This window comes from Sceloporus occidentalis, unplaced genomic scaffold, assembly GCF_023333645.1.
Source record: "Sceloporus occidentalis isolate IW3139 unplaced genomic scaffold, rSceOcc1.0.p SCAF_351, whole genome shotgun sequence".
In the NCBI taxonomy this organism is placed as follows: Eukaryota; Metazoa; Chordata; class Lepidosauria; order Squamata; family Phrynosomatidae; genus Sceloporus; species Sceloporus occidentalis.
The window spans coordinates 87,703-113,656 of record NW_028317331.1 but is presented as its reverse complement, the minus strand read 5'-3'; the positions used below and the strand labels follow the sequence as shown (position 1 = coordinate 113,656).

The 25,954-nt window shown below is 42.5% G+C and overlaps 1 protein-coding gene across 1 annotated transcript; it reads left to right on the top strand.

The window, feature by feature from the left end:
* Positions 1 to 15,409: 15,409 nt before the first annotated feature.
* On the top strand, positions 15,410 to 25,717 carry LOC149274026 (myosin-4-like). Its single transcript, XM_089505886.1, has 39 exons — positions 15,410 to 15,598; positions 15,682 to 15,825; positions 15,953 to 16,109; positions 16,190 to 16,217; positions 16,303 to 16,417; positions 16,679 to 16,771; positions 16,854 to 16,917; positions 17,009 to 17,107; positions 17,273 to 17,376; positions 17,451 to 17,589; positions 17,826 to 17,944; positions 18,024 to 18,173; positions 18,256 to 18,426; positions 18,517 to 18,823; positions 18,907 to 18,980; positions 19,079 to 19,166; positions 19,254 to 19,371; positions 19,636 to 19,759; positions 19,849 to 19,985; positions 20,071 to 20,326; positions 20,410 to 20,652; positions 20,744 to 20,920; positions 21,008 to 21,153; positions 21,239 to 21,329; positions 21,427 to 21,816; positions 21,905 to 22,031; positions 22,254 to 22,372; positions 22,562 to 22,758; positions 22,841 to 23,024; positions 23,122 to 23,287; positions 23,388 to 23,512; positions 23,599 to 23,907; positions 24,245 to 24,448; positions 24,536 to 24,661; positions 24,744 to 24,914; positions 24,997 to 25,101; positions 25,248 to 25,343; positions 25,470 to 25,604; positions 25,697 to 25,717. The coding sequence occupies exons 1-39, from the start codon at positions 15,413 to 15,415 to the stop codon at positions 25,715 to 25,717; spliced, it is 5,805 nt and encodes a 1,934-aa protein (XP_089362012.1). The 5' UTR covers positions 15,410 to 15,412.
* The last annotated feature ends 237 nt before the right edge of the window (positions 25,718 to 25,954 follow it).

The following is a 25,954-nucleotide window of genomic DNA, read 5'->3' as shown; positions in this document are numbered from 1 at the left end:
CTGAGGGCTCCCTGCCGTTACTGGCGCCAGCTCCCATACTGCTGCTATTTCCCAGCTAGACAGCTGCTACCACACAAGGAAACTGGGAACAATGGCGTATGAGCTCGGGTGTCCCAATAACGGCCACCAGTCTAACAGGGATAACACCCAAAATCCCGCTTAGAAACAGCTCTGCCGGGGGTCATTCAGACAACCCAACTCTCCAGAACCAACCCACCCACAGTGTAATGGGGTACAGAGAGGCCTCAATCCCTACCTCTGTATGAAACAACAATACTCTGCATCGTATAAGGTGGAAAGCCTTCCAGCAAAGGTGGTAGAGGGTAATTCAATAATTAAAAAATAATAAAATATGATGAAAAATGGAAAAAGAAACACATTTTCTGATGTTTACCTGAAAAAAAAAACTAATGAAAAAACCTGCTAAATAGATTCTACTATTTCTCCTGAGTTTAGACATACCCAATGTTTTTTGTTTTTTTGCTTTTTTATGCAAGTTATTGGGCAATAAGTAAGTGCTATTTCAAAACAATTTCTTTTCCCAAATCTGGTCTTTCTGCCCCATGTGCTATTTCGGGTATCTTTAAAGACGGCCAATGCAATTTACACCATCAAACCGTATATTGTTGAAAACTAGACACTACTCAAGGTATTTCAAATGCTGGTATTTTAACCCTTTCCATGCATGAGATTATATCACCAACCTTTGCCAAAGTTTGCGGAAGTAATTTATTTTGTGTTTTTTCACTAAGATTGCTCTTCAGGTATGGACTTATAGCTCCTGGTATACGTCACTTTCAAACAAACCCCCAATATGTGTTCAGCTATATCTCCCGAGTACAGTAATACCCCCCATGCATGGGTTTGTCAGGTTGTTTGGGAGGTAAAATGCCACATTTGGGAAGTGCACCCCCCCCATTTTGGTCAGTCCCGGCCAATCCAATATACCCCAGCAAACCATTCATTTTTTTTAAATTAGACACCCCTTCGGTATTTGAAATGCTTTTACTTTAACTCTTTCCGTATCTTTTTGGGAAGATAGCTAATTTTAGCACTTGCTCATAATAATAAACTTTATTTTTTTTATTTTATTCTTTTTTGGACTTTTTCTTTTTACATTTTGCTGGAACTGGATGGTTCCTCTGATGCATAATTATTTTTAAAGCTTTTTCCCCCCATATTTCTTTTTAAATATTTTTCAAATATTTTACTAATCACATTGTGATTAGATAGCTGGGCTCCATTGACTTGCATGGTTTGATGCAGTACCTGTATTAAACCTGCAGGTGGAGGTTCTCTAGAGCTCTGGGGAACTTTTCCAACGTAGTTTTTTTTTTTTTAAAGGACGCACAGCCATCTTGCAAGTGGCAGAATCACTCGCAGTGCGGGTTGTGACCATGGGCGTAGGAACCGGGGGGGACCGATAATTAAGAAATCCCCCCCAGGGCCGTAAGAACCCCCCCAATAGAGACCTCGAGGTGCGGCCCACGTAAGATCGGCAGCCAGGGCAACCGATCTTACGCGGTCCGCACCTCGAGCCCTGCTACTTACCTGTGGGAGGGTCTTCTGTACTGCACAGAGGAACCGGAACCCAGCAGAGTTCACGTGACATTACATCACATCCTGCTTCCTCTGTGCAGTACCAGAGAACGCAGAGGGAGGCCGCGCCCTCTGCTGAAGCCTGTGAGCGGCATCGAGGAGCTGCAGTGCAGGTAAGGGGGTGGGGAGGGTTTTTGAATGAATATGCGTGATTGAGGGAATGAATCTGAATGAATGAGTATATGAATGAGTGTGTGTGTGATAGAATGGATGTGTAAGTGCTGGAACCTAGGCATGATTGGACTGTGATTGATGTTAGCAATCACACTCCTATCATGCCAAGTCAGCCAGTACATGCTAAAACATAGCTAGCTGTCCCCCTTGTGTATTGATGGTGCCAGCAGTATGGGGTCTGCACATCACTTACAGCCACCGTGTACCAGCATGTACTGGCTGACTTGGCATGATAGGAGTGTGATTGCTAACAGCAATCACAGTCCCATCATGCCTAGGTTACAGCATTTACTGGTTGGATGTGTAAGTGCTGGAACCTAGGCAAGATGGGACTGTGATTGCTGTTAGCAATCACACTCCTATCATGCCAAGTCAGCCAGTACATGCTGAAACATAGCTAGCAAAAAAAATTAGCAATATGACTTGGCATGATAGGAGTGTGATTGCTAACAGCAATCACACTCCTATCATACCCAGGCAGCCAGTACATGCTGGTACAGGGTGGCTGTAAGTGATGTGCAGACCCCATACTGCTGGCAGCATCAATACTCAAGGGGGTTGAGTATTGATGCTGCCAGCAGTATTGGGTCTGCACATCACTTACAGCCACCCTGTACCAGCATGTACTGGCTGCCTGGGTATGATAGGAGTGTGATTGCTGTTAGCAATCACACTCCTATCATGCCAAGTCATATTGCTAATTTTTTTTGTCCAATTGTGGTGTGTTACCTACTTTTATTAAAAATGTGAGTTTTTATTATTATTTTTAAAGGTGGGGGGTCATTTTCGGTTTTGGCTAAGTGAACCGTGAATGTTTTGGTACAGAATTTTCATTTTGGTGCATCCCTAGAATAAATAGAACTATTTCATTTTTAATTATCCTGAGTCCTGAATTTGTAGTCACAAAACTTTCTAGGCCCAGAAATCAGTGAGAGGAAAAGTAAACGTTTTGTGTCATTTACTTTATTTTAATCTGCATATTTTATTAAAGGCCATATTTTCTCACAGTGAAAAATGAGTGCGGCCCGCACACGTATACAATTCTGATGAAGTGGCCCACTGCAGAAAAAACTTGGACACCCCTGGGGTAGACAGTGAGAAGGGGGGTAGGGAGAGGGTAGCTAGTGAGAAGGGGGGGTAGGGAGAGGGTAGCTAGTGAGAAGGGGGGGTAGGGAGAGGGTAGCTAGTGTGAAGGGGGTGGTAGGGAGAGGGTAGCTAGTGAGAAGGGGGCGATAGGGAGAGGGTAGCTAGTGAGAAGGGAGGGTAGGGAGAGGGTAGCTAGTGAGAAGGGGGGGTAGGGAGAGGGTAGAAAGTGTGAGAGGGGGTAGATAGTGTGAGAAAGTGGGGATCTGATGAGGGAAAATGCTGCCCCCCCAGATTTTTAGGGGTTCCTACGCCCATGGTTGTGACCGCTCTCCGGAGTGGTCACAGCGTGTCCTGGGGTGAGTGTTCGGTGAGTGATCACCTCCTAAACTCTTTTAAAACGGGCGTCCGCCGTCATACAGCGTATGGTGGATGCTGACGCCCCGTGGAGGGGCCAGACATGGCCCTTGAAGACGATCTCGGTGTTGCTGAATGCCTCGACATCGAGGCATTATAGCAACACCGTTTAAGCAAAGAAAGTGATCGTAGATCACTTTCTAAGCTTGTTTAATGAAATAACAGCCAGGCATGTCATTGGTCGTCACCTGACTGTTTTTGCGTGACGTGCCTCACCCGTCAATGGTAGTTAAGGGGTTAAACATGCATGGGACAGACATAACACTCCTGACTATAAGACAAGGCAAAAGACAAAATCAAGTTTTGGTTCTAACACCAGGAAGAGAAACGGGATCATCGACTCGTAACTTCGTAAAACATTTAGGTTTCTTTCTGTCGGCCAAGATGTCCACTTCCAGTAGGGTTATTATGTCCAAGGAAACGTGACTTTCCATGTTAAGTCTGACACTGTGCTGCAGTGAGATGGCCGCAATCCAGCATTATTTGTTATCAGAAATAATAATTATTATAAAATATTAATTATAGTAATATAATACAAAAATCGAAGTAAATTGTGTTTCAGAGAATGACATTTGGCTCTCTTGGCGGTCGAAGACGCTTCAGGATTAACCTTCTGTGGGTCTCTCCCTCCATCTTGTGGACAAACGGTAACACTGCAGGCACCAGCGATATCTGTGATAATAGCGTTTCAGAGGGACCTGCGCGGCTGGAAACAAACTTCAGCGCTAGAGGTTCATGCGCCGTCTGCTAAAACAATGCAGGGAGAAAACAGGAAGCGGTTTACAACTTCCTGCTTGGGCTGACGGTAGGATTCTGATGACATCTGCACTGAAGGATCATGGGATATAATGGCTGTGCGTTTATTGGATGTCATACCTGTTGTGTTTAGCAAGGGACAGTCTCTATTTTCCGGAGCTGTCATGGCAAGCTGCCCACTGTTATCGGTGATGAAACAGGGATCATGGCGCAGTTTTCGAGAGGGTATCACGTTCGTTTGGGATGTCTCCGCTTCTGGCTGAACCAGCCGCGTGTTCTTCTCATTCCTCATCGGGCAAACTAAAAACGCTGTAACGGAACCTCACCTTTCTCGGTCATCTAAAGTAAAATTATTTAAGTGTTATTTTTTCTGAGTGCGCGCCAGCCCGGGACCGTGGTCATCCTGTGACTGCGCTGTGAAACACTACACAACCTTATTGGTTCATCTTCTGCTCTTTTGGGACACATTTAACCTAAAATATGTCCTTAAGGCATTCATTTTACAGTCATGCCCAGAGATAGCTCCTTGCTCAATAAAGAGATGGTCCGTAGTATGCGTGGTATGTCCTCGCTGTTGTCCTTGTGCCTGGGACGTGTAACATTAAGGAGAGGAATTAAGATTCTTTCTTGGTGAGGTCTCTGGATCCGTGCATGCCAAGTTCCTTCAGATCTTCTTGCTATTAAACAGGACAGCTGGGCTTAAGATAGTCTCAATGTCACCTTCAAGAAATGTCGCCCCATCTTCCAACTATCCTTGCTTTTTTATTTTATTTTACAGGGCAGAATTAATTCTGTAGGACCGGTTAGTGGGTCACCTTTGTGGCACGTGTGATAATCTTCCGTTTAACAATATCTGGCCATTACGGAGAAACTATACATAAGACAGATGAGCGGACAGAGCGACATGCTGGGTTCTGTGCCAGATAAGGCTCAGGTCCTGTCCAGTGGTCATCAATTAAGCAAGGATAGATGAGACCTCATCTTATTCTTCATCTATTTCAATGTTTCCACTATTTGGGTTTGTGATGTTAATTTCGGGAAGCTATTTCCCACCCCCGTCACGCTGTCGATGTGTAAATGTAACATTTCCTTTCACTCCGTTCCTGTGGACACTGAAGGTGCCAGCAATGTGAGATGGCCAAGTCTGTGTTAGGGGATTAATGTGCCAGATTACTAGAAAATACAGTGCAGTAAAAGCCAATTCCTCAACAGTCGACATCCCAGCCAAGAAGCCAACCCGTGCTGTGTGAAGCGCAGCTGTGACCTGTCACAGAGCGTGTGCTCCTGCGGTGCTTCGGTCACCAACATGAGCCCAAGGTGAGAACATTTGGGACTTTATATTCAGTTTATGGAAAGAAGCAGAGGCTGCTGTCCCCCCTACCCTGGCAAAAGCTGTGACGGGGCTGATGCCAATTACCCCCCCCCCCCCAGTGAAACCATCAGGAGACAGACAGGCTTGTTTATTAGATTATATCATAATGTGCAGAACTTCATAATGTGAATGTCACAAAATGTCAGAAGAGCAATTGATAAAGAACTCAGAAACAATGAAGGTATTCTTGCTTATTCAACATCGAAAGGAGTGATTCCTTCCACCTGAGTTGAAACTTAAAAATTCCATTAGGACGGTTGTTGGTGGTGGAACATTTTTTATCTTTAATTTATATGCCACCCACAATTCCCGCAGCTTCTACATATAAGGGATATTAGGGATATGTAGGAGCCACTAATGATCAAGGACAAGCACATCCTTGGCCACTGAGAGCCAGAAAAGGAACGGACGCTACAAAACAACCTACGAGATACACTCTTTGATTTCATGCCATTTTTTGAAACACAGGTATAAAGATTGATACTTAACACAGTGATATTTAACAGTGAAAGCTAATTACTAATGTTTAACCCCAGGGCCGGCCCAACAATGGAGCCGAGTGGGGCAACCGCTCCAGGCGGCACTTTTGAAAGGGCGGCACTTTGCCGCCCCAAGCCCCTTTTTTTTTTTAGATGAGAAGAGAGAGAGGGCGCTGAGTGGTTTTATCTTACCAAGTTGTCAGTACCCGCTCGGCGCCCCTCACTCTCCTCTGTGAGCCCTCTAGCTCGGTCTCGGTGCCGGCTTGTAATGTTGAGCGCCGGAAGATGATGTCATTTCCGGCGCTCAGCATAACAAGCCGGCACCGAGACCGAGCAGGGAGACTCGCCACAGGACTGCTGAAAGGTAAGTAGGGGAGGGGGTGGGGCAGGGAGAGGAAGGGTAGATAATGGGGGGGGGGGGCATTTTAAACTTCGCCCCAGGCGGCATTTTGTCTTGGGCCGGCCCTGTTTAACCCTAATAGAACCCTGTACTTTCTGGATGTAATCGGGGTTCTCAGATATTGGCAGAAACACAAACTTTGTAATACTGTAACTGCCAAGGAACAGATTCAGATCTAATTACTGTGTGGAGACTCCTTGGGGGATGTGAGTGTTAGACAGACCCGTCACATTGTGACAGCCATGACATAGGGAAGGTCTCCTCATACTTTAAAGAACGCCGATAGTGTTTCATGCAGACAGTCGTAAGAAGTATCATTCCCTTTCATGTTTTTGTTGCAAAAACCTGCGATTTCATGGACCTGTTCGGCTCCAGCTCGTGGTTAGACCAGTCTTCTGGAGGCTGAAATCTGATACGCGCTGTTATTTTAACCCCCTCTCCACTGGAGAAACATGGCAAGGGACAGAATGTGGCATCTGTCACAGAGCACAGGACAGCACCTCTGAAGTGTGACCCCAAGGTCAGGCCCCCTCATGCCTTAAAGATTTCAAGCCCCAGATCCCTTACCGGCCAGACTGATTCTTGGCATGTTTGTGCAGGGTGACAGGAGTGCGGCAGAGGGTTAACACCTTTATGGCCACCTGAAACACAGCGAAGTATATGTCAGACTGCGGAGAGAAAGTTTATTTTCACAGCTGTTTTTCAGCAGTTTCTTTCAGTTAGACATAGTAGGAAGGATTTGGCCGCCTCTGGGCTGTCCTGGGTCTGGCTGAGAGTGTTCAGTATGGATGATATGTGTAAGGAAGGCTGCTGTCACTGTGTGGATCCCCTGGATGTAAAAGAAACACACAGCTTCACTGACCCGTTCTAAGTAAATAATCACCAGGAAGAATTTATCAATGTATTAAACGTCCTCCATGGATGCAGAACTTCTTGTTCCTGTTTTACTTATCAGGTCATGGCCCATGACTGTGAAAATAAACTTTCTCTCCGCAGTCTGACATATACTTCGCTGTGTTTCAGGTGGCCATAAAGGGGTTAACCCTCTGCCGCACTCCTGTCACCCTGCACAAACATGCCAAGAATCAGTCTGGCCGGTAAGGGATCTGGGGCTTGAAATCTTTAAGGCATGAGGGGGCCTGACTAACTGGTTTCAAATTAACCTAGACGTGGTAACTATTATCTTCTCTGCCACCAGGAATTCAGCTCTAGACTCTTGACACTATGATCGTGGTTCTGATGTCAATACGGGACTCGTTGATCAAGCAATGGCGTATCCTGATGTAACGTTGTGATAACAGGTACAAAGCACCTGTGAAAACACCCAACTCCACAAAGAGCGTGTTTCTTGTAATGCTACCGCACCTTTACATGGACATTCATCTGGTTAGCGTGTCTCAGTGATAACACGTAACTGCCCATGGTTCCCCGCATCCCAGCCAGATTCTCATGGGCTCTTCAGCATGAATGACTTCAAAAAGCATGACATATGGTAGCTGTGCCACAGATACACTGTAAATATAGAAACATACAAAATATTGGGTTAGGATGAACGCTGAAGAGCCTGGAGGGTAAGACAGTTGATTCTGAAGGTGATGCGCTGCTTTGGGACGGGGCCGAGGTGAACGATGTTCTGAAGGTGTTTTCATGTAAATTCACACAGCGCTTTTATACATGCTAACATCATCCAAGCAAATCCAACATCCATGGATTACGTTTAAAATCGCCAAGTAACCCAGCCGACAAATCTGATTTACAATAGAAATCCAGAAATAGAAAGAGTTACAGACAATACATATTTTAAGATAGAGAAAGTTAGTTAGAGTATAAGGTGTCGGTCCTGGGCTAATAAACACATCCAGTCTCACAGACAATAAGAAAAGGATCACCCTTTGAGCGGAGATTAAAACAGATCTCCTGCTCCATGGAGGGAAGATTTGATTTAGTTATGAAGATAATGAGACAGGATAAGAAGCCCCAGGTCCCGGGTGAGATGCTAATCTGTTCCTTGTTTAGGACCTGCTCTGCCAAGAATAGCACCTCCTGCTAATTGTCATTAGAGATGCTAAGATCATATGTCTCCCTGAGATCATCTGCATTTCCTTAATGTCACAGTAAGGAGGGAAGGAGGCCCAGACACTGGGGTGGAATTACAGCTAAACTGAGCACATGCCATTGAAGTGCAAAGACAAAGTCACGAGAAGGTGAAGGATGTGAAGGGCAAGGAGGCAGAGAATGTCCGGGGGTGGGGTAGGTATCTGGAGAGGAATGAACACTTCAGTCTTCTCTATTTCCATAATGAATCCACATGGTTCCAGTTGAATATTTGCCCCGAAAGAGATAACCATCAAGCACAATAAGGAGTGGAACGACCACAAGGCGACATTGAATAATAAACCTTGGAAGTAATTTCTATGAGCATTAAATACAGTGCAAGATATAGAGAAGAAAAGAGTAAAACAAAAGACATTTCTGTAGGCAGTGGCAGGAAGGGGCAGCTACAGTCCCTGGAGTTTTTATTAGTGAACCCGTGGGGTAATATACTACCATGGTGGCAGAATCAGGCATCACACGAACCTCGTCTTATTTCCAGTATTCAGCATCACTTCTAAATACAGTATATGAAAAGATGCTTTAGTGATAAATCAGAAAGGGGGAGCTCAGCTGCATTCTGGGATATCTTAGTTTGGAAAATATGTAAAATGTGCCCCAAAATTCACCCTTTCAGGTGGACACCTTTTTCCGGCCCAAGGGTAGGTACAAAACAGGCCCCTAACACCTGCTGTCACCCAAAAGTAGAGGCGCATACCCTCGATTACAGGTGGAAAATAGAAGATATTGGAAGGTCAACGATGGAAGTTTTGTAGGAATAAAGACTGAATTGGGGTAAAATGACAAGAAAGAACTGGTTGTGACATGGAAGTGAGGGTAAAATTTCTGTAGTTATTCTGATTTTAGCTCTACCCTCCTATAATCCAATATTCTCCCACTTTACCTCCAATGTCATTAATTTCTCACCCCTTCACCCACTTTATCTAAGGCTGTCTGCTCTACAAGCTACATTGGAAACTTTTTTTAAGATTTGACACGTTTATTGGGCACAGTTGTACTCCCAAATAGATAAGTCCATCTCCATATCCAGCTGAGAGGATTCTGCGTATAAAGAGGAGAGGCACGATGGAGATGGTGTTGCTCTCTCGGTAAAGTCCTTTCCCATGCAGACTGGACAGGTCTTTCCATTGTTCACTGGAAGATTATAAACTTGGATTGAGTATTCTTAGAGTTTTCTCCATTTGAGAAGATAAACAGGCTTAGGGGTTTGGTGTAAGGCTGCTTCTCATACAGGATAAGGGGGACGTTGGGACTTTATGAACTGGTCAAATTCATTATCAGTTATTTCACAATTAAAAAACGTCCCTATGACAAACACTATCTCTTCCATGAGGGATGCATTACCAAGGACATTGAAACTAGGGTCTCATCACTAGCCTTTCTGCTCACTTCATCAGTACCTCAGAGTTGGAGGCAACTATGACAGCTTAAAGGTCGAAAGGGTTCTCTAGGCATACAGATATCCCTGGTATTGTCTGACTGCTAGCTCTGTGGTCTAGGATTTATTACAAACCTTTTCTCTTTTGTTTTTAGCTCTGCTTGGAACCTTTTCCGAAGCATTAGTGCCAGAGAGGTAAGTCTTCTTGTGCATGTTAGCCCAAGCATTCCTACTAATGTGAGAATAGTAAATGAATAATGATAAAGAAATCCCATCGCTCTGCTTCAATCCATTAAATAATCCACAATGGAAAGTATGGCTGTGTTTCTGGTCCCGCTAGAAGCATCGTTAGGCTTGTGACTGACGCTAAGTTGGTGTCCTCCTACGTGATTGCCCATGGAGTGACAACAGATCTCTAATCAGAAGCCCCTACAAACTATATACTTCTGTCAGTAAATTAGTAGTTTATTAATACTTTTACTAACAATATCCTCCACCCTGGGGGAAATTATTGGAATCCATAGCTTCAGTTATCAACAGCAAGACATTCGTCATCAATTACCTAGAGCAGTGAAAGGTGAGGGCAGTTAGGAAACACCCCAATAACAACACTTAGTAATGTACCAAATAATAATGGCATCCCCAGGTCCTCACTGCGAACACCATCCTTTTCCGCATGGCTCTGCCATACCTTCCACCAGAACCGTCTACTACACAGGTACATCTCTCACAACTTTAATCTGTCACAGCAGGTCTGAGACTAAAGGGAATCGTCAGCCAAGGAATGTTCCCTGTAGTCAGTCCAGATGCTGAACTAGGGCTTTACTTCTGCTCCTTTGGTCACTCTTGGCCTGTAAAGAGCCACCCGTGTCTCAACCTGCAGAAGAGTGTGCGCTCCTCGCAGGGATTTTAAAAACTCTCTTCTCTTTATTTGTTAAGGTTAAAAACCTTACTGAAGAAATGGCAGGGCTCGATGAGAACATCTCAAAGCTTTCTAAGGAGAAGAAGGCCCTTCAAGACGCTCATCAACAAACGCTTGATGATCTTCAGGCTGAAGAAGACAAAGTCAACACCCTGACAAAAGCTAAAATTAGGCTGGAGCAGCAGGTGGATGATGTAAGTACACGTGCCCCTGAGGTATCCTAAACACGCTTTTAATATCTAGAAACGTTAAGGACTTCAAATGATTTCTTAAATACACAGCTGGAAGGGTCGCTGGAACAAGAAAAGAAACTTCGCCTTGACCTTGAGAGAGCCAAAAGGAAACTTGAAGGTGACCTGAAACTGTCCCAGGAAACAATCATGGACCTCGAAAACGACAAACAGCAAACCGAGGAAAAACTCAAAAAGTTAGTCTTCTGAATTTTTTATTGTCTTGATCATGAAACGGAGTATACCGAGCCGTTTACTCATAGTGCTGCATTTCACACACAGGAAAGACTTTGAATTCAGCCAGCTGCAAAGCAAAGTCGAAGATGAACAATCCCTGGGATCTCAACTGCAGAAAAAGATCAAGGAGCTGCAGGTAGGGTCTGGAAGAAGCTGGAGGAGCAACTTCCGCTCAGATTGAGCTAAACAAAAAGCGTGAAGCAGAGTTCCAGAAACCGAGGAGAGACCTGGAAGAATCCACTCTTCAGCACGAAGCCACCTCTGATTTGAGATTTCGGTGGCAAGGTATCTACTTTCATTGTAAATGACACACTTTGTTAAGTTTAATGATTTACATTTTTTACAACATTCTGTCAGAATAATATTTCCTAAATACTTCTTTATCTAAAGAAAAGGCTGTAACTATACATAAAGACAAATTCTGGGGCAGAGCATTAAAGGAAGAGCAATCCCCAGGGAAGGGTGATTTCTGTCAGCTTCCCCAACTAACCCCTAACACTGGGATACAATTCTCATTTTCTACTTTCATTGGGTACCGTGTTTCTACTAATTATTAAAATAACATCGAAAGGTGACGTGGGATGGCACTGATGTAATTGTGATGCTTTGTTTGCAAAGGGAGAAAGCGAATGAATCCAGACTACGGACGCTGGGAAGACACGAGCAGAATGCAGACTTCTTCCCTACTCTCTGCCATCCTTTCTCTTCTGTTCCTTTATTAAATAAAATGCAAACTCAATTGAGAAACTTCTTCCCTGTATCTTTATTTTAAGCGGGTGTAATTAGTAGCTGAATGCTGCTACCTATGCTGCGGGGTGGAAGGACAGAGAAAGTAATTACAAGCTTTATTCTAATCACTTGTAAACTTGCAGCTCAGTTTCCTGCCACCTTCTTGGCTATCTAGGAAGAAGATAATTTTTCACCCGCGGCTGTCAGCACCACACACAAGACATCGTCAAGATCTACTGTTACAGCAGCCACGTCTATCAGAAGCCACGTCTCACAGCTGTCACCAACTGCAAGGCTCTCACAGCCCAACAGATAAAAGCATATATTTCACATATAATAATCTATCTATCTATCTATCTATCTATCTATATATATATAATAACCTTGCACTCTTGAAAGATAGTACACACTTATGTGGGGATGACATATATTCACATTTTTAATCAGTCTGTCAAAATATTGAACAATATGTTTAATAAATGACATTCATTGTATGTTTATCAAGCATGTCGTATGTGCGTCTTCCCCTCTCATCCAGTCTGTATGGATCTTTAACTTGCTCCATTACATTTCCCAAAAGCGTCCCCATAAACACAAGTCCTCCTTTGCGCAATTTGACATTTCCAGTTCAGAACCCGTGATTTGCTAAAAGTAACTTATGGCTTTACCATGATCTGGACGTAAACTCAAAGCGCTCCGAAGTGCTGTCTCTAAATATGTGTAAGTTAGGAAACTGTTACTCGGCCGGAGTGAGGCCGTCAGTGACCGTACCCACTGGTGTCGGTGTGCGACGGGTACGTAGGTGCCGAGTATCCAGTGAGAAATTGGCCAGATGGCCAGTCCATTACCATATGGTTTGTGAATCAGCACACGCTGTTCTCTCATTAGTTGTGGATTTATTCTGCATCTGGCGACCACAACAAGACTTCTTAATGCTACTTCGTCACCGGACAATATTTCCTCCCAAACAGCGACAGATACAAGTGTTTGGAAGGATGGAACTTGATGGACTTTAAGTGTTTTTCACGCAGAGTAACTTTATAACCTCTGCTCGGTTCATGGACATTACTGGAACCCCAAATGCTAGCAAAAGATGAGACGTTGATTTTACCAAATAATCCCCACAGATGATAATAATTATTACTGCAAAAGTCTTCCTGTTATTCTCAGGAAAACACGACGTCCGCATAATACATTCCTGGCTGCATTTAATATTTTGACACAAGAAATCTTTAGGAACATTATCCCTACGGAAAAACCCGCACGCAATCCTGTCTTTTAATCACGTCAAGCGCTTAAATATTCATGGGGGTCTCTTAATTCAAATCAGTCATGTGACCCAAAAAGGACACCAAGCGGTGATTTTGGTGCCATGAAGAAAAATGCTTCTTTAGAGTTTCCGTGCTCTTTTTAAAGAGTCATGCGCGATGATTACACTCGCCACCGGTAAAAGTTCATTTGTTGGTAAGGTGGTAGCCATGGCGGATGATTCTCTGAATTTTACTTGCTGATTAAAGACATCGTGGCAGATACCGGCTGCCAATATTATGCAGTCATGGAAATTACACAACAACGTATATATGATAACACTTACACTGCTTCTGTACTGGATCACTACTTATCATAGCTCTATATACAACAATAAATTATAGTAACAATTTAACGCACTGCTCTGTGTTATAGAAATATTGTTTTTTGGACTTTTTTCCACATGTAATTTGTGTTACTGTATATATATATATATATATATATATATATATATATATATATATATATATATAGAGTATTCGCTGGCTCGGCGGTGTATAAGCCATTGGTTTTCGTTCTCCTATAGGAGGGACGTTTATCGCACATATACAACCAGACTTTCCTCACAGCTGGAACCCTGCGATCCCTCTGATTAATGCCATTCTTTAAGGGGAAGGGGGGATGCAAAGCACGATATTCCCAGATTAATAATTAAATGAGCACAAGAAGGGACATTATTATAGTAAAAAACCTAAAATAGGCACAGGGGGAATATACTCCTACTTATTAACCCTTAAATGGGCACACAGGAATATTCTCCCAGTATTTACCCTAAAATAGGCACAGGGAAGAATATTCTCATAGAATGAACCCTAAAACAGGCACGAGGGGGGGGGGGATATTCTCCCAGTATTAACCCTAAAACGGGCAAATTACAATCTCTAGTCTGATAATAAACATTTGTAACAGATATCCACATATAAAAGAGGATGTAAAGTCATCCAAGTTTTGTTAATACACAATCAGTGGAATATGGTGTTTCTTAGAGGATTCCCATACACCATGAATGTGCAAAGCACTCCACACTTGTGCAAGTTATTCTGACATTTAGTTCGACTAAACCTGTCACTGACCAAAAGCCGAGACACAAGGGCAGTTGGATGAATTGTTCAGTTATTTTTACTGAAAGGGTAGGGCTTCTACAGACAGTTAAGGCAGCGGCCGAGATCATTCCTTAAGTGGAGATGCTGAGTTAGCAGCCTGGTTCCTATATAAACCGTCCCGAGAGCTCATCAGCAGCAACGGCACAGAAAGTGAGTGTGAGCACCAGCAATGACTCTGCGGAGGGAGATCTAGTGCATGCATCCAATGCGGGGATGTGGCAAATATAACTGAAAACTATTATCAATAACCATCTTGTTCTTTTTCCACAGGAAGGGGGGGCAGACAATATTTTCATCCATAACACCAACAGAAGGTAAGTTTTAAAAGACCATACATTTTGGCTGTTTAAGGGTATATGAAAGTTCCAAGAATCACCTAGAAACTACTAACAGGGCCGTGGGTCCCATGCAGGGGCGACTATGGGTCTCAAGCATATCATCCAAGCTAATTTCACAGATAAAGGTCCCAGTGATGCGGATCACTAGAGCAGACTCCTTGGAAATGAAGCGCTGCGGATAAACATCTTTGTGGGGCTGGGAGACTCTTGGGTTTAGACTCATCGGTGGCTACATTTAGTTACTGAGCTTAATGGCCTTGGTGCTATTTCATCCTCACAGGGCAACGTTCATTAGATGAAACCCAATGGAATCATTTTTGCCCCTAGCCTTCAAAGCTCGGCGTAGCCAAGTCCACATAATGTTACATTAGGGCCATAGTTTGTAGCTGTAGAAGTGCAGAGCTCTAAAATAAATCTACCAAATTCAGGAGACTTCCGTAGGCTTAAAAAGGAATTCCAAATGATTTTAACTTCCCAAGAGGTTTAGTAATTAAACCTATGGAAATATTACTAAATAGGAAATTTAGCCTTCCCACAAAAACAAAGCTGCACTATTTGCTCGTTGTGGAATAATCGAAAAAGTAATAACACTTAAAAGCAAAAAGGTGTAAAGCATTGACTGCCCTTTTTGGTCAAGATAATAGAGATAATATGTTCTATGATTTATATGTAGAGAGAGTCTGATAAATCATATGTAAAAGTATAACATCAACATAGAAAAATAACAAGCTTTGCTTTTCTACAGGCTCTGTCAACCATGTCGTCCGACGCGGAAATGTCGGTGTTCGGGGAGGCTGCGCCTTTTCTCCGTAAAACTGAGAAGGAAAGGTTGGAAGCTCAAAACAAACCTTTCGACGCAAAAAATAGCTGCTTTGTTGATGACGACAAAGTGCTGTATGTGAAGGGTCTTATAACAGAACGAGAAGGTGGCAAAGTTACCGTGAAGACTGATGATGGAAGGGTAAGTGCAAAAGGGAACATTTAGTATGACAAAAACCAATTGTCAATTAGACTCAGTTTAAATAAATCTATTGTTTCTTGCAGACTTTAACTGTTAAAGAAAGCCAAGTCTACCCCCAAAACCCGCCGAAGTTCGATAAAATTGAAGACATGGCCATGCTGACCCATCTCAATGAGGCGTCCGTGCTGTATAACCTCAAAGAACGTTACGCAGCCTGGATGATTTACGTAAGAAACCACAGCTCACGAAGTAGACAGCTGGGCGACTTTTCATTTTAATTTTGTGCACTGTTTGTAACAACAGGGACAAAATATGACAGCAACTCATATCTACCTTTATTGCTGATATTTCCAGACCTACTCTGGGCTCTTCTGTGTCACCGTGAACCCCTACAAGTGGCTGCCCGTGTACAACCCCGAAGTGGTAGCTGGTTACAGAGGAAAGAAGCGTCAGGAAGCCCCACCACACATTTTCTCCATCTCTGATAACGCCTATCAGTTCATGCTGACAGGTAAGTCAGCTTTCGCAGCCTTATCAGTGCTCCCCAATGCAGAAATAAACCTTTTCTAACCGCTTGCTTCTTTCCCGCAGATCGTGAGAACCAGTCTATTTTGATCACGTAAGTAAAGTTTCAACACATTAATATTCTGCTGTGATTGCCGGTTGAAAGATTAATAATCCTTTATTATTTGCAATTCCATTAGTGGAGAATCCGGTGCTGGAAAGACTGTGAACACCAAGCGTGTCATCCAATACTTTGCAACAATTGCAGCTGCTGGAGACCCCGGAAAGAAGAAGGAATCTGGCAACAAACTGCAGGTACGGTATACCTAGAAAATGGCCGGCATCTGACGTTCCCAGCTAGGCCACAGACGGTCACCACTGGTCTGGAGGAGGCAAGATACACGGCCACACAATACAAAGATCTGGACGATACACAATGATAGGCCATTTGCCTCCACCACTGGTCTACATGCTCCACTATGTCCTACATAGTACTACATCCTTGTTCCATGTCTATTCTAAGGCCACTTAGTGACACCATTATTATCAATAATTGGATGTGTTCATTTGTTACAGGGAACTCTGGAAGATCAAATCATCCAGGCCAACCCTCTCTTAGAAGCCTTTGGTAACGCCAAGACAGTGAGAAATGACAACTCATCTCGCTTTGTAAGTTACACAAATAGAAAACAATGTTTCCTCTGTGGAAGCTTAGCGATAAAACCCATTAAAAGGCTTTTTCTGTCTTTAGGGTAAATTCATCAGAATTCATTTTGGAACAACAGGAAAACTGTCTTCTGCGGATATTGAAACTTGTAAGATTTAGATTTATTTGAAGAATATACTACTTTTCTTTCATTGTTTTATGAGTTATTCCTGTTCATACATATTTCACTATGATTCTAGACCTTCTGGAAAAATCCAGAGTAACATTCCAGCTGTCAGCTGAAAGGAGTTACCACATCTTCTACCAAATCATAACAAATAAGAAACCCGAGCTTATTGGTAAGTTTAGGTTCTTTTTTGCCAACCATTAGTTTAAAATCTAAAGCCATTGTTATCAAGGCTGGGTTTAGTTGACGAACCTATATGGTGAATACATATGACTGTAACTACTGTATCATGACACTAAGACACACCATATTGATTGCCTTATATTTTCACATCTAGAAATGCTTCTCCTCACCACCAATCCATACGACTTCTCCTTCATCAGTCAGGGTGAGGTTGCTGTAAAGAGTATCGATGACCAAGAGGAGTTGATGGCCACTGATGTATGTATTCAGAACACACATTTAGGGAACATTAATCAGCACTTGTACAGATTGTCACATCTTTGTCTCCATAGAATGCCATCGATATTCTGGGCTTTTCACAAGAAGAGAAGATGGGAATCTATAAGATGACCGGAGCTGTCATGCACCACGGAAACATGAGATTTAAGCAAAAGCAAAGAGAGGAGCAGGCCGAGCCTGACGGCACTGAAGGTATACCTATCACCTTTCTGTTTCACAAGAGTTCTTCTAATGCTTTAAAACCATCAAAGTTTTATATAGAACTGGGATGTTAAATGGTTCTAGGGCTTCTTTAAGTGAATGTTACTGCATTTTTTCTCATTTCACAATGATGTTCCTGCAATCTGTCGTTAGCAGGACGCGCTGTCTCTGGGTCCCAGTGTGATAAATGATATTGTTTATATTGTTCGTGTGCTTTCTCTCTGTAGTTGCTGATAAAATTGGCTACTTGATGGGTCTGAACTCTGCTGATCTGCTGAAGGCTCTGTGCTACCCAAGAGTAAAGGTCGGAAATGAATACGTTACCAAAGGACAGACAGTCCAACAGGTAATACATGTGATGTATGGATATAAGGGCAGGGACAGTTTCATATGCAGATAGGTTAACATGCGGTATTTCTCCCCAGGTCTATAATGCCATTGGTGCCCTGAGCAAGTCCGTTTATGAAAAGCTGTTCTTCTGGATGGTCGCTCGTATCAATCAACAGCTGGACACCAAACTCCCAAGGCAATATTTCATTGGTGTGCTGGATATTGCTGGCTTTGAAATCTTTGATGTAAGCATCCCTTTTATTTGCAGCGTTGTTGTAAGATAATGTGTGTATCCAGATCACACAATCATTTGTTCTTTTTCTTCAGCTTAACAGCTTGGAACAGCTTTGCATCAATTTCACCAATGAAAAGTTGCAGCAATTCTTCAATCACCACATGTTCGTCCTGGAACAGGAGGAATACAAAAAGGAGGGCATTGAATGGGAGTTTATTGACTTTGGTATGGATCTGGCTGCCTGTATCGAGCTAATTGAAAAGGTAGGTAGATGATTGAGCGACGGCTTCCGAGCACCAACACACGGAATAACACTGTACTGGAACTCAGTGAGTTTGTCTTCTTCTTATCAGCCAATGGGTATCTTCTCAATCCTTGAAGAGGAGTGCATGTTCCCCAAGGCTACTGATGTCTCCTTCAAGAACAAGCTGTATGACCAACATCTGGGCAAGTGCAAGAACTTTGAGAAGCCCAAACCTGGTAAAGGCAAGGCCGAGGCTCATTTCTCCCTGGTACACTATGCCGGTACCGTGGATTACAACATCGCTGGCTGGCTCGACAAGAACAAGGACCCACTGAACGAGACTGTAGTCGGCCTCTACCAGAAGTCTTCTGTGAAACTCCTGTCCTTCCTCTACTGCAGCTACTCTGCCACAGATGGTAATTATCAATTAGCCATTTTTTTCAACCTTTTTTAACCTTTCAGAAATTTGCTTTTTAAGACATGTCATTTGACATTACAGCTGAGACTGGCGGAAAGGGAGGCGGAAAGAAGAAGAAGGGGTCATCCTTCCAGACTGTGTCTGCTCTGTTCAGAGTAAGTTCAAATACAAAATTTCTGTCTCTTTCCATCTAGACACAGATACATTAATTTAATTATTAAGGCAAAACCCCTTTAATATATTTGTCTCCTAGGAAAACTTGAACAAACTTATGACCAACCTGAGAAGCACCCACCCTCACTTTGTGCGTTGTCTGATTCCCAATGAGACCAAAACTCCAGGTATCATGTCTAATTCAAACTGCAAATGGACGAAGAAATGGCCTCTATACTTTGCGCTTAAATCACTATATGTATCTTTACACACAGGAATCATGGAGAACCATCTGATTATCCACCAGCTGCGGTGTAATGGTGTGCTGGAAGGTATTAGGATCTGCAGAAAGGGTTTCCCAAGCAGGATCCTCTATGGTGACTTCAAACAACGGTAAACAGCCTAAAACCTTTCACTTTCACTTATCCTGCCTTCAGCTGTTCAAGCAGGATGTTTATAGGAAGAGGAGGGAAAGCAGAGTATCATGTACATGTCTCATCAGTAAATTCTTATTCTATCACAGCAAAGATCATAAAACTTTTTAATAAAACCTGAAATATTAAAATATGGGTTACTTTTACTACCTTCAGAAAACACACAATGACCTTTTAAAAAAAACTCCTATATAAGCTGATTATTTCTTTTTTATTGGTGAAGGTACAAAGTGCTAAATGCCAGTGCCATTCCAGATGGACAGTTTATTGACAGCAAGAAGGCTTCAGAGAAACTGCTGTCTTCTATCGATGTTGATCACACTCAGTATAAATTTGGTCATACTAAGGTAAAAAAACAAACACTTCAATATAAGACTAGATTTGAATCAATAACTATATCCCTGAAGAACTGCTTACTAGATTCCCTTAATTACAGGTGTTCTTCAAAGCTGGTCTTTTGGGTGTCCTGGAAGAAATGAGAGATGATAAGTTGGCACAACTAATAACTCGTACACAGGCTCTGTGCAGAGGCTTCTTGATGAGAGTCGAGTTCAAGAAGATGGTAGAAAGAAGGTAATGATTAAACTACATTCTATATAAACATATATTCACCTTCAAACACCACTTCTAATCATGTGCCTACTTACTCCCCAAACAGAGATGCTTTGTTTGTTATCCAGTACAACGTTCGGTCATTCATGAATGTCAAACACTGGCCATGGATGAAGCTTTATTTTAAGATTAAACCCCTGCTAAAGAGCGCAGAGACAGAGAAGGAAATGGCCAACATGAAGGAAGAGTTTGGGAAGACAAAGGAAACTCTGGCCAAGACAGAAGCACGAAGGAAGGAATTAGAAGAGAAAATGATCTCCCTTCTCAAGGAAAAGAATGATTTACAGCTGCAGGTTCAGACGGTAAGCACTTTCACATGGGAGGACGGTACTGAAACTCACGTAGAAGGGCAGGATAGTGATAAATGTTTTTCATATTTACCTAGGAATCTGAAAATCTGTCTGATGCGGAAGAGAGATGCGAAGGTCTCATCAAAAACAAAATTAACCTTGAAGCTAAAATCAAAGAGCTCACAGAAAGACTTGAAGATGAGGAGGAAAGCAACGCTGAGCTAACAGCCAAGAAAAGGAAACTGGAGGACGAATGCTCTGAGCTGAAGAAAGATATTGATGATCTGGAACTCACCTTAGCCAAAGTAGAAAAGGAGAAGCATGCCACAGAAAACAAGGTAAGCGGAAACATAAGCATCTTGACAAATTACTTTATCAAACTTTTCAGTCACGTGGATTTTAAAAACTCTCTTCTCTTTATTTGTTAAGGTTAAAAACCTTACTGAAGAAATGGCAGGGCTCGATGAGAACATCTCAAAGCTTTCTAAGGAGAAGAAGGCCCTTCAAGAGGCTCATCAACAAACGCTTGATGATCTTCAGGCTGAAGAAGACAAAGTCAACACCCTGACAAAAGCTAAAACTAAGCTGGAGCAGCAGGTGGATGATGTAAGTACACGTGCCCCTGAGGTATCCTAAACACGCTTTTAATATCTAGAAACGTTAAGGACTTCAAATGATTTCTTAAATACACAGCTGGAAGGGTCGCTGGAACAAGAAAAGAAACTTCGCCTTGACCTTGAGAGAGCCAAAAGGAAACTTGAAGGTGACCTGAAACTGTCCCAGGAAACAATCATGGACCTCGAAAACGACAAACAGCAAACCGAGGAAAAACTCAAAAAGTTAGTCTTCTGAATTTTTTATTGTCTTGATCATGAAACGGAGTATACCGAGCCGTTTACTCATAGTGCTGCATTTCACACACAGGAAAGACTTTGAATTCAGCCAGCTGCAAAGCAAAGTCGAAGATGAACAATCCCTGGGATCTCAACTGCAGAAAAAGATCAAGGAGCTGCAGGTACGGCCACATTTGTACCAAATCACTTGATGATTGTCACTGGCATAACCAATAACGTTCGTAAAATAACATTAACCATAATGAATGCATGTTTTAGGCCCGCATTGAAGAGCTGGAAGAGGAGATAGAAGCTGATCGGGCTGCACGTGCAAGGGTTGAGAAGCAAAGAGCCGACCTCTCCAGGGAGTTGGAGGAGATCAGTGAAAGGCTGGAAGAAGCTGGAGGAGCAACTTCCGCTCAGATTGAGCTGAACAAAAAGCGTGAAGCAGAGTTCCAGAAACTGAGGAGAGACCTGGAGGAATCCACTCTTCAGCACGAAGCCACCTCTGCCGCTCTCCGCAAGAAACATGCCGACAGCGTCGCTGAGCTTGGAGAACAGATTGACAATCTTCAGAGAGTTAAACAGAAACTGGAGAAAGAGAAAAGCGAGCTGAAGATGGAAATTGATGACCTAGCCAGCAACTTGGAGAGTGTTTCCAAATCAAAGGTACAATAAGTCCAATGGAATCAGTGGTGCTATAAGTACTGCGGTGAGCTAATCAGTGCAAGTTTAACACTCACATTTATCCTTCAAGGCTAATCTTGAAAAAGTGAGCCGTGTGCTGGAGGATCAACTTAGTGAAATAAAGGCAAAAGAAGATGAACATCAACGGCTTATCAATGACCTCACAGCTCAAAGAGCCCGACTGCAGACCGAGAACGGTAAATATATTTGAATACATACGAACAATATGACAAAATGGCATAACAGATACTGTAGAAAACAGCACATCAGACAACGATAATCTAACTCTAGCCCTGACTGACAATCAATTCAATGTATTGATTAATACATTTATGTGTATTCATATTCCATTCTGGATGAACACTGAATATGGCAACTATAGAAATGGTAGATTTTTCAACATTTGTCTTTTTTTATAGGAGAGATGTCCCGTCAGATGGAAGAAAAAGAAGCTCTGATCTCTCAGCTGACCAGAGGAAAGCAGGGTTTCACTCAACAGACCGAAGAACTAAAGAGGCAGCTGGAAGAAGAGACAAAGGTAAGACCACAAAATATACAAATCATTACACATAAACCATACATGTATAACTGTAATGTGAAACAATAAGCAAACAGTGGTACATAAATATGAAAAAAAAGAACATTGATACAAATAGTTTTTTTTTTAAAAAGTTGTGAATTTTTCAACAACTTTTAAGATTGTTTGAAACCATTCCTACACTCACAGGCCAAGAACGCACTGGCTCACGCCCTGCAGTCTTCCCGCCATGACTGTGACTTGCTCCGTGAGCAATATGAGGAGGAACAAGAAGCAAAGGCTGAGCTTCAACGTGCTTTGTCCAAGGCAAACGGCGAAGTTGCCCAATGGAGAACCAAATATGAAACAGATGCCATTCAGCGCACTGAGGAGCTGGAAGAGGCCAAGTATGTTCTACTCCATACACGAGCACTGTTTGATACTGCGAGGGCTGTTGAACCTAAAGGTTTTCCATCTATGACTTTCTAGGAAGAAGCTGGCGCAGCGTCTACAGGAAGCTGAGGAGCAGGTGGAGGCTGTGAACTCCAAATGCGGCTCTTTGGAAAAGACCAAGCAGAGGCTACAAGCTGAAGTGGAGGATCTCATGGTGGACGTTGAGAGAGCAAACAGCGCAGCAGCCACCCTTGATAAGAAACAGAGGAACTTCGATAAGGTATTGAATCTGATATCCCTACCCCTGCTTTATCTCTGATTATAACTATTCAGAAATAAATTGATAAACATATATTTCAACTTTCTTTTCTCCACAGGTCCTTGTAGAATGGAAACAGAAATATGAAGAAAGCCAGTCTGAGCTGGAGGCATCTCTGAAGGATTCCCGCTCTCTCAGCACAGAGATCTTCAAGATGAAGAATGCTTATGAGGAGGCTTTAGAGCAATTGGAAACCATAAAACGGGAAAACAAGAACTTGCAACGTAAGATTAAGTGCATGATGAAGTGTCATGGTTCACTGTGTTAGGTTTTCTCTGAATTAAAGTGGATATAAATATCATCCATATAACTGTTCACTTTCAGAGGAGATCTCAGACCTGACCGAACAAATTGGTGAATCTGCAAAGGCGGTCAACGAACTGGAGAAATCCAAGAAGGTGGTTGAACAGGAAAAGAGTGACCTGCAAGCTGCTTTGGAAGAGGCTGAGGTACATCTAGAGTAAACCACACAGAACAGCTCCCTAACATGAAGTCAGATAAGACTATTATACATACTTATTTCTTTCTTAAATAGGGATCACTGGAACACGAAGAAGCCAAGATCCTGCGCATTCAGCTTGAGCTCAACCAGGTGAAATCTGAGGTGGACAGGAAAATTGCTGAGAAGGATGAAGAAATTGAACAGTTGAAGAGGAACAGCCAGAGAATCATTGATACCATGCAGAGCACATTGGACTCTGAAATAAGAAGCAGAAATGATGCTCTGAGACTGAAGAAGAAGATGGAAGGAGACCTGAATGAACTGGAAATCCAGCTAAGCCACGCCAACCGCCAGGCTGTGGAGGCACAGAAACAGCTCAGAAACGTTCAGGCTCAGCTTAAGGTACTTGGAATTTGGCAGTCAACACACAGATGGTTTTATATTTCTTACATTGAAAAAACTCACTGTATAGAATGTGTTTAGTTTTTCCATCAGTTGTAACAGTAGTCTTTGTGAAGTATATATGTCTACAAACTATACAACAGCTGCGACATAATGAAGAATTTGTAAAGCAACTTTAGAATCTATTATAAAACCAGGTTAACCAATCAGTCCAATCAACATTTTTAGTTTTGAAAGTAAATTACACATTTTGACTTTGAAGTGGATGATAAAATGGCTGTATCTTTTCAACTGATTGAGACACTGCAATGATTCCACATGTTTACTGGTTTATCAGGATACTCAGCTTCATCTGGATGATTCGCTTAGAGCCCAGGAAGATCTCAAAGAGCAGCTGGCTGTGGTGGAACGAAGAAATAACCTGCAACAGGCTGAAATTGAAGAGCTCAGATCTGTCCTGGAACAGACAGAAAGATCCCGAAAAGTTGCAGAGCAAGAGCTTCTGGATGCAAGTGAGCGTGTTCAGCTTCTGCACTCACAGGTACAAATGTCTTGTAAGAAAATCCATAAACACAATATACTGGATGTTAAAATATGAAGTTAAAAGAAATCAACATTTGTACTTCAGAACACAAGTCTCATTAACACTAAGAAGAAGCTAGAAAGTGATGCTGCCCAGCTCCAGAATGAAGTTGAAGAGGCAGTTCAGGAATCCAGAAATGCAGAAGAAAAAGCCAAGAAGGCCATCACTGATGTATGTATTTTCTTATCAATGTTTTGAAGCGATGCATCTTAAATAAACAATCCTAATGGTGTTTTTTCCCCTCTTATGAAAGGCTGCTTTAATGGCAGAGGAACTAAAGAAGGAGCAGGACACTAGCGCCCACTTAGAGAGGATGAAGAAAAACCTTGAACAGACTGTGAAGGACCTTCAGCATCGTCTGGATGAAGCTGAACAATTGGCTTTGAAAGGTGGAAAGAAACAGCTTCAGAAACTGGAAGCCAGGGTGAGCAGAAGAAAGTGACTATGATTTAGCTACAGTCACAAAACTTCAAACTTTTGGCCTAATTCCATCCATGACTCAACAGGTTCGCGAATTAGAAAACGAACTGGATAATGAACAGAAGCGCAGCGCAGAGGCAGTGAAGGGAGTTCGCAAATATGAGAGGAGAGTGAAGGAACTGTCTTACCAGGTGAGGTGCTGCCAATATCTGGTGTTCATTATCTGTTTGACTTTAGTAAACTATTTGAGAACAGCTAAACAACTAGGAGATTATAAAAAATACTATAAATTGGAGGCCCCAATAAAGTTCATTGATTTTCTCTTCTTTCATTTCAGACCGAGGAAGACAAGAAGAATGTCCTGAGGCTGCAAGATCTGGTGGACAAACTTCAGTTGAAAGTTAAAGCCTACAAGAGACAGGCCGAGGAATCGGTAAGAGTCTTGATCGGTCAGAAGACCGATAGAATGTAATCTGTTCTCTGAATTACAGGGAACATCAGTGAATTCCAAGCGGTAGCAGTATATTTCCTGATTCGGTTATTTTTTTTTATTGTGTAGGAGGAACAGGCAAATGTCCACCTCACTCGCTTCAGAAAGGTCCAACATGAGCTGGAGGAGGCCGAGGAGAGAGCCGACATTGCAGAGTCTCAAGTGAACAAACTCAGAGCAAAGAGCCGTGATATCGGTGGCAAGGTAAGATAAAAGCATTGTCTGACTACACGTTACCTTTTCAAATCAAGTGACTTGTTAGTAACTAAACATTTGGTTGTGTGTTTTCTCTACAGAAAGTTGACAGCGAAGAATGAAGAACAGTTTTTTTTCCAAACAGAAGAATGTGAAATTTGCATAATGTGAACTTCTTTCTTCTGTAAATTACCATCCCCTCAATTCAAACCTCCCCGTCTATAAATAAATGTTTCTAGCTTTTACATCTTGTCCTTGTGTTTCTTTGACTATTCCAAGTTATTTTTATTCTTTATGTCCCATATAAGATTAGCAGGAATTGGATCTTCTCAAGCTCTGGGAAATAAGCATCGTTCTTA

What these genes read in the sequence shown, in the direction of transcription:
- LOC149274026 (XM_089505886.1), top strand. Translation starts at nt 15,413, where the DNA reads ATGTCGGTGTTCGGGGAGGCTGCGCCTTTTCTCCGTAAAACTGAGAAG. An exon ending in AACCAGTCTATTTTGATCAC is followed by an intron (nt 16,218 to 16,302) that starts GTAAGTAAAGTT and finishes CAATTCCATTAG; the next exon opens with TGGAGAATCCGGTGCTGGAA. An exon ending in ACCGAGGAAAAACTCAAAAA is followed by an intron (nt 21,154 to 21,238) that starts GTTAGTCTTCTG and finishes TTTCACACACAG; the next exon opens with GAAAGACTTTGAATTCAGCC.